The 12319-nt window shown below is 47.4% G+C and overlaps 2 protein-coding genes across 2 annotated transcripts; one reads left to right on the forward strand and one right to left on the reverse strand.

Annotated features, from left to right (window-relative positions):
* The first annotated feature begins 216 nt into the window (after positions 1-216).
* Positions 217-3728, forward strand: LOC123084823 (BEL1-like homeodomain protein 7). Its single transcript, XM_044506330.1, has 4 exons — positions 217-549; positions 991-1055; positions 1381-2572; positions 2659-3728. The coding sequence occupies exons 3-4, from the start codon at positions 1479-1481 to the stop codon at positions 3338-3340; spliced, it is 1776 nt and encodes a 591-aa protein (XP_044362265.1). The 5' UTR covers positions 217-549; positions 991-1055; positions 1381-1478; the 3' UTR covers positions 3341-3728.
* Positions 3729-4276: 548 nt separating this feature from the next.
* LOC123083698 (protein CHROMATIN REMODELING 35) lies at positions 4277-11791 on the reverse strand. The gene is made up of 9 exons (XM_044505656.1): positions 11362-11791; positions 11085-11277; positions 10249-10392; positions 8754-9342; positions 8368-8457; positions 7632-7865; positions 6928-7095; positions 4738-6509; positions 4277-4624 (listed from the first exon to the last, which is right to left on the reverse strand). Exons 1-9 carry the CDS (start codon positions 11789-11791, stop codon positions 4621-4623), a joined length of 3624 nt encoding a protein of 1207 aa, XP_044361591.1. The 3' UTR covers positions 4277-4620.
* Positions 11792-12319: the final 528 nt, after the last annotated feature.

Genomic DNA, 12319 nt, shown 5'->3' on the forward strand with positions numbered 1-12319 from the left:
CCCGCCGCTTCAGGCGAGACGACCCGCAAAAGCAACGTGCGAGGGGGTTGAGGGGACAAATTCATGGTTGTAGGGGGACCACGGAAACACTCGTCCTTGCACATCACTACCACATGTCCAATTTCAAAAGCAAGTGCTGCCACCAAACGGAAAAATAAAGGGTCTGTGGGGCATTAGTTATCTCATCATCATGCATATCTGGTGTTAGCTAGATATGGTGGTGGGGTTTCTTTAGGATTTGCGGGAGGATAGTGTTAGGCAGGCCCTCCTCATTGGCGCAAGCAGCCCCGGAGTATATTATTGCTCAGGGAAGGAGGCAGGAGGAGCTACAACAACCAAAAGAGAAGGGACGAACACCAAAAGCAGCAAGATACAATCCCACGAGTGTTCTTGGTTATTTTAAGCCCACACCCTCGCTGCTAATCCCCTCTTTAGAATCCCCGGGAGGATCGGCCCTCTGTCCCCGGCCGGTCTTCTGTCAGAAAAACTCTGAACAGATAGCAGCCAAGAAGAAGCTCTTGCTTGGCCTCAAAGCCAGTTCTTGCAGAGGTATGTGTAGATACAGGCTTATCTTAGCAAGCTTGCCTTGCCCTTTGCGTCCATGAATCTGTAGATGATTCAGTGAGCAGCAGGTTTCGGTTAGGTGTTTTGGTTTCTGTATGGATTCTTGGTGTGGTTCTGGCTTCTTGCTTGTTGAGGTCTCTGTTCCTGGTTACCTACTTGTGGTTGGCGGGTGCATCACCATACCAACTGGAAAAATTGCTGCTCTTTTTAGCTGATTCTTAGCAAGTTTGGTCTCTGAATTGCCAAGTGGTAGTAGTAACTAGTAGTAACTGATATTTTTGTGTGTTCTTAGTTTTCTCCAAGTCATGTCTAGTTAGGCCTTTTTCCCCCTTGATAGGTACCACTGATTTGGACTGGTGTTTTCCTGAAATTATATGCTGGTTTCATCAGCTGAGTGGAAAGGCTTCGGTTTCTTTTTGTATGCAGGTACTTCAGAAAGAAGATTGAGGGATTGTGTGTTCGGGAAGTACAGTGATCTGAAGTTTATCCTCCAGGTAGATATATAGATGCTTTCAATCCTGTTGGATCCATTCTATCCTTTTGATTTACTTCGCTTGCAGTAGAATTCTTTCACTCCTATTGTAATTTTCTGAATGAATTTGCAGTTATTCTTGACTAGTCCACTCATGTCATACTTCTGCCTAATTCACTACAGTGTGTCGATGCACAGTTGCACTTGCGCACCATGTTTTTACCATCTTTCCTTTGCTCCAAATCTTGCTATTTGCGACTGTAATTTGAATTTAGGAGCAAGATGAAATTGCCTTCTGACAATTCTGAGCAGGATTTACTGACAGTTTCCAATCCTCTATTTCTTCAGTTCGACACTGAAGACAAAACTTAAACCTTCCCACGCGTCGACAGTGGTACCCTTCTGATGATAGACGACTGCATTTGCGTCTGAAGAAGATCGGATGGCCACGTTCTTCTCCACTTCAAACGATCAGAGGGGCCTCGCCGGCGGCGGCGGAGGCGGCGGAGACATGTCATTCCACCACCACTACCCCATGTCCAACCAATACCCGGACTCGTCGACCGGCGGCCTGATCCCGCTCCCGGCGTCCATCGTGCAGCAGAGCCACATAGCGCACCACGGCGGCGGCGGCGATGGCCGAGACGACGAGCCGGCCGCGTTCATGAGCTCGAGGGACGGCTCCGAGCTCGGCGGCCTGCAGACGCAGATGCTCATGGGAGACGGCGGCGCGTCGGCCGGGCAGCGTAGTCACCAGGGCGGCCTGTCGCTCAGCCTCGGCTCGCAGGTGTCGGTGTCCCTCTACCAGTACGGCCGTCCGGGTGGCATGGCTGCGGCCGCTTTCCCCACCTTGATGAGTCCGAACCAGTCGGCGATGGCGATGGCGGCGAGCAGGAACGCGCAGGTGAACGTGTACGTGCAGAACTCGAGGTTCCTGAAGGCGGCGCGCGAGCTGCTGGACGAGGTGGTCAGTGTCCGGGACGCGATCAAGAGGAAGGGGGACAGGAAGGACGACTCGGCTGGCAACGGCGAGTGCGGCAAGGTCGAGGGCGACAAGGGCGAGGAGAACGAGGGGAGCTCCGCCGCCGAGCTGTCGCCGGCGGAGAGGCAGGACCTCCAGAACAAGGTGACGGCGCTGATGGCCATGCTGGACCAGGTGGATAGGCGGTACAGGCACTACCACCAGCAGATGCAGATGGTGGTGTCGTCGTTCGACGCGGTGGCCGGCTCCGGCGCGGCGAAGCCTTACACGGCGCTGGCCCTGCAGACGATCTCCCGGCACTTCCGGTCGCTGCGGGACGCAATCGGCGCGCAGGTGCAGTCGGCGCGGCGTAGCCTCGGCGAGCCTCAGGACGGCTCCGGCGCGGGGGGCCTGTCCCGGCTGCGGTACATCGACCAGCACCTCCGGCAGCAGCGCGCCATGCAGCAGTTCGGCATGATGCAGCAGCCGCAGCACGCGTGGCGGCCCCAGCGCGGCCTCCCGGAGTCCGCCGTCTCCGTCCTCCGCGCCTGGCTCTTCGAGCACTTCCTCCACCCGTAAGCTAGCTACCCACCGCGCCGCCCATGCAGCTGGTCACTCTACTCCTCTGTGCTCGCTCACTGATCCGCCATGATCGATGCAGGTACCCGAAAGACTCGGAGAAGGTGATGCTGGCGAGGCAGGCCGGCTTGTCCCGGGGGCAGGTGTCGAACTGGTTCATCAACGCGCGCGTCCGCCTATGGAAGCCCATGGTGGAGGAGATGTACAAGGAGGAGTTCGGCGCGGAGATGGACTCCACCAACTCGTCGTCGGAGAAGGCCGGCAACAAGCACGGTAAGGTCGACGAGGCGGCATGCTCGGAGGACCAGGACCGGGACGAGTTCCAGAGCACGTCGACGCACGCCGGCGCGAGCCAGCTGCTCAACGCCTACAAGTCGGAGCCGGTGGGCAGCATGGACGCCGGCCCGCTGTCCAGCCTCGGCGGCGGCGACATGGGCACGACGTACGCGCCAGCAGGCCCCAGCCTGAACCACCACGGGCCGGGCGGCGGCAGCCTCCTGCAGGACGCGTTCGCGCACCACGGTGGCGACGACGCCAGGTTCGTGACGTACGGCGGCAGCATGGGCGACCTCGGCGGCAGCGTGTCGCTGACGCTGGGCCTGCAGCACTGCAACAACAACAACAACAACGCCGGCCACGTGCCGCCCGAGCAGCAGGGCCTGCTGTACGGCAACCCCGGCGACTTCGACTTCCTCAACGGCGGCGACGACCGGCAGCGGTTCGCCTCGTCGTCGTCGCAGCTGCTGCACGACTTCGTCACTTGAGCTGTCGACCACCTGGACGCACAGCATGGCACTGAATAACGCAGGGGGCGGCGTGCCAGAAGCCTGGGCCGGCCGGCCGGCGCCGCCGCCGGTATGCATGAAGAAGCAAGCAGAACATGCATGGTAGTACACGGTAAATCTGAAGCAAGTATATACGTATATCATACAAGTATACAATTGGTGTGGTAAATGAAGTAGGTTGTATAACTGTATATGAGATGGGGGTGTAGCTTGCTGTAGAGATAGTAGATTGGTATTTTTTTGCTAGCCAGCACAGATTGGTGTACTTCATTGACGAATGGATTCAGGATATTGATGATTTGTTGATCCAAACAGACACCAGTTTCTTGATCAATACCAGTACAATACAAGTTTTTTTCGCGTTTGCTATCTACTAGTACTCGCTCCGTCCGGAATTACTTGTCACAGAGATGAATGTATTTAGACGTATGTTTAGTTCTATATACAAACATTTCTGCGACAAGTAATTTAGGGGGGCTTTTTTTATAGACGGTGTCCGAGCTCAAGACGGTGTGGCGGAGGCTTGGCGTCGTCGGCAGAGGAGATGAAGGGACGGAGAAGGAGATGGGGAAGACTGCTGGGAGGAGGAAGATGAAGGAGAGCCGTTGGATAATTTCTAGGGAACTTACAAATAACTCCAAGTTTTGTTTAGCCCTTAGCAATGCAGACGTATCATGGTTCTGCCCTCCGTACGTATCACTCTCCTGAACTTCTGAAGACCTGCTGCCATTTACAAGCTGGAACAAGAAAAAAAGACCAGGTTTTCTGAACCTGATAAGGAGACAGTGTTGACAAATGCATCATGACACCGCGTGATGTTCAGATTTTGTCCATGGACAAAGACAGACATAGAATCATCAGATTCAGGCAGCCGAAACATAGACAATGGCTCGTGACAGTAAGGTTAAGAGTAACAATTCTTATACAGTTGAAAACTTGTTCAGCGGACAGACAACATCACACAATTGGTTCGACTCACATGACAGCAAAAGTTGAACTGAAACCTAGATCACTTGCATTGGAATAGTCATTAGCAGTACCACATTACCACGACTCGTGAAATTTATCATCATTTTAATGGAGACAGAAAATGCCAACAAATAGACACTTTTAACATTTGAGAGTGCAAATGCTTGTTATATCTCTCATACTACCACACTTCAGATGATCAGACAAAATACTGCAAAGAAGCCACTTCAGTTCCTACCTAGATTATTCTTCCTCTTTCTTTCTCACTGGTCAGCGATTGCCTCCGTTGTTCACCTGCAAACAAAACCAAGTATATGGGCGTATTCATTGATGCATTCAACCTCCTAGCAGAAAAAGAAAAAGGTTTAAACAGATTCGTACTCATGGTTAATCAGATTCATACATACCTTCTGTAGAGAGATTTGACATCTTGTCGCAGTGCCTCGTGTTCGAGAAACCTGTCCCCGCTCTCTGAAATATCCACAGCGGCAAGCTCAAAATCATCACTGCTGCAAAGCTCGTTCCATTCGAACCACATCTTGGACTTCCATTCTTTTCCGGAGGCTGTCATGTGATCCTCCTCTTCTGGGGAGTCGGCGGCAACAAGGCGGTAGCAATGCACCATTCGGGACTGCCCTGGTCTGAATGCCCGTCCAATTGCCTGTCGCGTCACAGAAGGATTTTCCTGGACCTCCAGAATGACAACGCGTGATGCGCCAACAAGGGAGATGCCCTCGCCGCATGCCTTGATGGAACCAAACAAAACTTTAGCATCCGCTGAGTGGTTGAATCTCTCAACCGCCTTGTCTCGCTGCTCTTGTGTTGATTTACCATTTAATTTAAACATGTGCACCTCTGGTTTCCATCCTTTCATTCTTATGAGCAGCATTTCCAAGAAAACCAGAGGGTTCAGATACCGGCTGAACACGAGTACCTTCTCTCCTGCAGCTTCTGAAAGACACAACAAATTGTATATAAACTTTGCCTTTGCCCCAACCTTGATATCAATTCCACTTTTTATGATGGAATCAATCTTCTGAACAGCAATATCTCGATTTTTCCCTTCAACGTTTTGAATATTCTTTAAGCACGGATGAAGATAAACAGCGCTGCATGCTGTTTTCCTGCTAAAATTATCTAGTCTTACCAAACTCCTAAGGATATTTTCCTGCTCGGTACTCATATTCAGAAAAACGGTGAAGTCCACAAGTCCGGGTAGTTCCTCCAAAAGCTCACCTTTATAATAGTGCAGCACATTTGCGGTTAGCTCGCGTAGATTCTGGATGATCATTACTCTCATTTTATCATCTGCATCCTTTTTAAGGTTTCCTTCAACTACATCATAGAAGTACTTATCTGAAGTGTACTTTGACCGTGCACTCTTCCCCAACATGTCAACCTTGCTTAGTATGCGCTTCACTATTGCACGAGGTTTCTCCATCTTCAGGAATTTTGGCCGCACAAGGTTCAGAATGTTGAAAACCTCTCTTACATGATTCTGAAACAAGGTTCCTGAGAGAACCACTTTTCTAGGAGTTCTTATACTTCCAAGTGCAGTGAGTAAGTCAGTTTGCTCATTTCTCGGAGTGTGGCCTTCATCTAGAATGACAAGGCTTGGGACCTTCAACAACTTATCTCGGCACATGACAGCTTCTATTTTATAAGTATTCCTATCAGATACTATGCATGCAAATTGATGATACCCTAGCAGCAATATGCTTCTCTTTTCTTCCCACAAGTTCAAAACCTTGAGTTGTTCAGACCGGGTATTAGCTTTGGAGGAATAGAAGTCCAACAAGGGTATGGGCATGTCCTTAATTTGCCAATGGACAAATTCTGTTCTCCATGTTGCCAGAATGCCCTTTGGAAGGATAATCAATGGCCTTCCTGCAGGGTATCTGGCCAGGAAGCTTTGAACAAAGCTAATTAGCATAAAAGTCTTTCCAGAACCTGGTGCATGTGCTAGAATACAACCTCCAGGGTTGTTCTCATCTGCCAGGTTCTTGACCAAGAAATTAAAGCCTTCCACTTGGTGAGGTTTCATCTGTTCTGAATGCTGAGAGTGGATTGAGAGAGCACTAGGGACAACTTGAAGAATATTTCCTGAAGGACTGGTAGTTGCCTCCAGCTCATTGTAGTTTCTGGGTTCTGGCGTATAAGTTCTGTGGGATTGCTTACGCTGATGCAACAAAGAGGAAATGAGAGATGTGGCTCCGCCAATATGGAAACAGAAGTGAATTGCTTTTTCTCAAAATCTACATCTTAACATTTGGGGTTGGTATAGGATTTACTTGGTTTATTTGAACTATATCCCAGTAAAATCCTCATTCAAAAAGAACTAATCAATGACTTGATTGACATTTGTTAAAAGCTAAAACACATGCAATGGGTGTTCGTACAGGGCATTTGTTTGATCTATCAATCATTAATGACAAATAACCGATGAAGAAAGTTTATAAACGATAACATACAGAACCAATCAATGAGTTGATTGACAGGACACTATTTACCAGTTAATGTTATTTGAATCTTTTAATAATTATCTTCAGAGTATTCAAGAAAATAAATTGGACTAATTTGGATCAGAAACTCCGTACCTTTTTCCAGTTTATCTCAAAAATATTCTCGATACGTTGCTGGATCAAACCACAAACACGACATACAATGCCCAAATCATCTTTCATCAGGAAGTCGTGATGACAATCATCCACTACTTCAGAATTGTTCTTCTCCGACGGAACAATACTGTGATCGCTTCCAATGGTCTGGTTAGATTAAGTATGTTGGTCAGATTCATCAAGAAGGAAGTAATGGTAGACAAAAGAACAAAGCAAATGCGTCAAGGGGTAAAATTAAGAAAACAGTAGTATGATGATGGTAAAGCATTAAAGTATATGTGTGAGAACCAAAAAGGACCAGAGGAAAATGCAAAACTAGCTGTTTCAAAACAACCAGTAAGATCATGTGCTCCTGCTCTAGACCTTCAAGTAATAAAATGCAAAATGTGTCACATAACTGGCCTCAAGCATCATGTGGAAGACAACAATCACATTTTCCTTTTCTTTTTGACAAATATACACCAAGTAGATAGAGAAATGGTACTTTAACTATAGGCATGTACTACAAATACTATTTTCTATGTGGCATACTTGCTGAGAACCATTCCATCAGTGCAGATATGAAACCCATTATCAAGTAAGCAAGGCCCTGAGATCATGAAACATTGAAATCTAACCTGATATAAGAAACATAGAAGAGAATATATCTAGAGACAATTGCAATGAGTTTATTAAACAGATACCTTTGAACATGCCAATGCAACAGACATTTCGTTCCAAAGGTCATCCAGGTCATCAACTGGATTGTCATTGTTATCATAGTGATTATAATGTCCATTTGCCGTTGAATTACTTTGTATGACCTCACAAGATATTTCACAAGAATCTGCAACAGATATATTGTTGTTCTCCATGTGTTGTTTACTTTGGACATCCTCACCTTCTCCTTCCCCTGTTTCTCTCTCCTTGTCACGACTCTGTTAAAATGCAAGATAGTGAACATGACAGGGAGAAACAATTCCATTTACCAATCCAGATATTGAGATTAAAAAACAATAGTATCTCTCATATAGTCATATCTGAACTAAATCAATCAGTTTTCATTTTTTTGAAACTGAGTAGGCATATCTTCTGGAAAAAAGTTATGAAACAAAAATCAAATTTGTTTGTAACTAAACAGAGCAAAAGCGGGATATTCAAAAAATTTAAAACATATTCCTGTAAAAAGCACATATCAGAAATTTACTTCAGGGACATCATTGAGTAACTTGAGTTGAATCAAGTGCAATATAACAATATCTTACTAGGACATGCAGTCCTTGGGGAAGGACTTTTGATGTTATTGAGAATATGATACTGATTAGCATCTAGGCATAAATATGAACATACTCAGTGATTACCAGTAGTTCTCTAATCAAACTATATAGGAAAAATACAGCAATATTGACTAACATTTCCAGAGTTAATATCGAAGCAGACCTCGGCGTAAATGTTTATGTCATTCTGTCCTTGCTTGATCAGTTGTGGCTCTGAAGTACTATGGCCATCAAATAAAGCAATTTCCTTGGGCTTGAAATATAGATGGAAGCTAGTCAGTAATAAGTAAATTCAGCACAATGCAATTTATCATGCCAGCATAAGTTTAGACAAACTTGATACTGTTAAGCAGTTTAGACAAAATAAATAATGAGACAATTGTGCATAAAAAGGTGACCTATGGGTTTAAAGATCACATAAGCTATTTGCGAGCATGGGAATGAATAATCTCTATTTCCCGCCTCTCTTATTCATGCAGTTAAAAAATGCAGAATTGCGCATTATATTAGATGCATTAAGAAACAGTAGATACGATGAGTTGAATGCACCTCATTGTCAATGTCCATGCTGTCCTTTCCTGGCTCAACTACAAGTTGAGCTTCAAAACTGATGTCCTGGTATTGGCAAGGCTGCTCAGCCAGCATGCATTCTTGGATAAAATCAGTATTTTGCTTAGAATCAGATAAATTTCCATCTACAAAGGATTGAACCGTGTCCTCATCATCAGAATCAAGTAAGCAAACAGTTTTCTGAGCCCCAGTATTGTCCATGGTAGCATGGGTATCATCTCCAACATTGTACAGATCCAATTCTATAATATTATCAGAACTAATATTGTTCCCACTTTGTGCTTCATCATGTAATGTCACATTTGATGACTTGAGAGCTACACTGGCATAGGGCAACTTGATAGGTACAAGTTGCAGCTTTTCAAGGGTGCTGATAAGTTCATGCCTCTTTCGATTGATTGCCTTGTAATCTTCAGTGACACTCCCGTACTTCAACTCATTGAATTCTTTGAGAAATCTAAGACGCACAGATCTGTTATGACTGATGATGGTTGACAGGGACTGGGTGCCCGGCGAGCTATCATGCCCGATTTCATGCTTCTGCATTTTGTAGTTAGTAGGATCAATGCTGAAGAAGAGAACAAAAAATACTCAATGTATCGGGGTGTTTAATTTCTGAAATTAATTGATGAATGGCTTCAGAAAATAATTGATTTCAGGAATATCTGAACTGCAATTTTAAATGATTTCAGAAAATAAATCCTTTTTAGGTCCTTCAGAAAATAAAAACCACCAGGAACAGGAAGGAAAAGCTCAGCCTAATCCAACCATCTCAACCTTAGGAAACATCAAGTGGATTATCATCAAAATGCACAGCAAATCCAGCGAGCAAACGGAGGATAACATCATCACAATTTTTTTTTGCTCGAAAGTGTGCAGACCTCGGTAACAACTAGTACACCAAACCTAGCTAGCGTCCAGAGCCCAATATTAACTGACGTGATTTCGTACTTCTGACCTCAATAAACCAGTCGATTTTTAGACCTACAAACTACAAAACCCTCCGGTATGAAAGACAAGGTCAGTAAAATGATCCTACCAGAACAAAAGGAAACTCCCATCGACGGCAAACTCGATCGATCTCCTCCTCCCCTGTCAGTGTGAGCGTGTGACTGCTGCTGCTCTCCGCACGGGCCACCCAGCCCCGCAAGCGCGTTTGAATGAGGGGCAGGGGAGAAGATAGAAAGGAGGAGGAGGGGGAAGAAAGGCACAACGGTGGCGGCAGTAGCCGGTGGAGCCAAGGGAGGGGAAATGAGAGGAAGAAAGGCACGAATCCGGCAACCGACCCACGGGAACAAAAGGAAACAGCCGCCGGCCGCCGGCCGCCGGAGATTGGACCGCCGAAACGCCCCCCAAAACAACCAAAAACCCCAGACCCTCCCCCCACCCAACCCCAAGCCGCGCGCGGTCAGAACAGCAACCAGAGGGCAGCGATTCCTTAACTGAAAGAGGAGGCAAGCAGAGCAAACCGTACAACGGAGGAGCGGAGGAAGACGATGCCGGCCGGGGATTGCTTGGGGGGAGCTCGAATCCTGCGCTTGGGCTAGAGAGCAATGACCCCTCCGATGTTCTTGCAGCAAAGAAGTGGAAGCGTTGGGTGTTGGACGCTTCAGGTGGCCTGCACGCGAATCGTTCGGGATCGTTCAGGGAGCTTTTTTTTTTTTGAAACGGAGGCAAAAAGCTTTGCCTCATCCATTAAATAAGAGAGAAAAGAGTTTGTTACAAGTCATCCAATTACACGGCATGCGGATTATTCTCGCAAAATTAAAGACCCTAGCTTTTTTGCACCGGCGACGATCCAAAGGTTGGCCTCAGTAGAGATGGAGGAGAGCAAGATTGTCGGTGGAGCGCTCTTATGTTTGAAAACTCTTGCGTTACGCTCGTTCCAAATTGTTCATGACACGAGCATGGTGAGGGACGCCTTGGCTTGTCGGTTTGGCGTGCCGTCGGCGCAAGTACTCGCCCACCAATCTTTAACCGAGTCAAAGAAGAACCAAGCAGAAGTGTCTAGCCCGAGAATGAGGAATTTCTCGATGACCAATGACCAGAGCCTTCGAGTATAGCAGCATTTGTAGAAGAGGTGAGGTCCGCATTCTTGCACCCTCTTGCAAAAAGGGCAAAGATCACAATTTGGCCACCCACACTTTGCCAACCTATCGGCGGTCCAAATTCTATCTTGGAGCGTCAACCAAGCAAAGAATTTGATTTTTGAAGATGCCCAAACCTTCCAAACCATCTTATCCATGGGTGAGACTTGAGAGGACCATCCCTAGGTATTGCGCCTTGTATGCGGAGGCCGCCGAGTATTGCCCACTTGCCATATGTTTCCAAAGGATGTCGTCCTCGATGAGATCGTCGAGATGGACCTCAAGGAGGAGCATCCAAAGAGCGAAGAACTGTGTGACATGCTCAACAGAAACAATGGTGGGGGGTTTGATCTTGAGGATCCACGCATTGTGCTTGAGCGCCTCCCACACCTTCCAATTTTTTTTTCTCTTGGAGGCTGCATAGATGAGCGGAGAAATGTCCTTAGGCTTGCGCCCAAGGAGCCAAGGAGAGTCTCAGAAAGGGGTCTTCGCGCCGTTACCAATGATGATGGTGGTGGAAGCATAGAAAAAGTTGAGGTCCTCCTCGTCGCATGGGTTTCCCATCCCCACCCACATCTTGGTGGCCTCCTTCCATTCATACCACGACCACCGCAACCTGAGAGCCCGACTGAACTTGTCAATGTTGAGAACCCCAAGCCCCCCATACTCAAGAGGCCGGCAAACAATCTCCCAATTCACCTTGCATTTTGCCCCCGTCGTCTTGTCCGAACCAGACCATAAGAAAGCTCTCTCGAGCTTGTTCACATTGAGAAGGATGGTTGGTGGAATGACCAGCGGGGTGGCGAGGTAGACCACTTGGGATGTGATCACGAACTTGACAAGGGTCGTTCGCCCGATGGTGGTGATGTTTTGACCATCATAAGTTGATAACTTTCTCGCAACTTTGTCCACGAGAAATTGGAGGTCCATCAACTTGAGCTTCCAAACGGAGAGGGGCAGCCCCAAGTATCACAAGGGGAACGAAGCTCGTGTTGCCGACAAACTTTGGGTCAGGCGGCCCAAATCAAGATGGTTGCAGCGAATGGGCACCATAGAACTCTTCTGGAAATTGGTGCATTGGTGCAAAGGCCCGTAACCTCTCCGAAACCCCTCAAAATGCTTGCAAGGTTGTCCACATCCTTTTTGATCGGGGCCAAGAAGACGGCTGCGTCATCCGCGTACAGAGAGGTCCTCATCACGGCTCCCCTACCCCGGATTTTATGGAGGAGCCCCTTTCTCGTAGCTACATCTAGAATTCTTTGGAGCGGATCAATGGCGATGATGAAGAGAAACGGGGAGATGGGATCTACCTGCCGAAGACCTTTCCCATGCTTGATGGGACACCCGACAATACAATTGAGAATGATCCTCGAGGATGAAGAGCTAAGGAGGGCCGTGATCCAGTCCCAGAATTTACTTGGGAAGCCTCGCCGTTGGAGAAGATCAAGCAAATACTCC

The sequence above is a fragment of the Triticum aestivum genome, chromosome 4A, assembly GCF_018294505.1.
Source record: "Triticum aestivum cultivar Chinese Spring chromosome 4A, IWGSC CS RefSeq v2.1, whole genome shotgun sequence".
Taxonomy (NCBI): Eukaryota; Viridiplantae; Streptophyta; class Magnoliopsida; order Poales; family Poaceae; genus Triticum; species Triticum aestivum.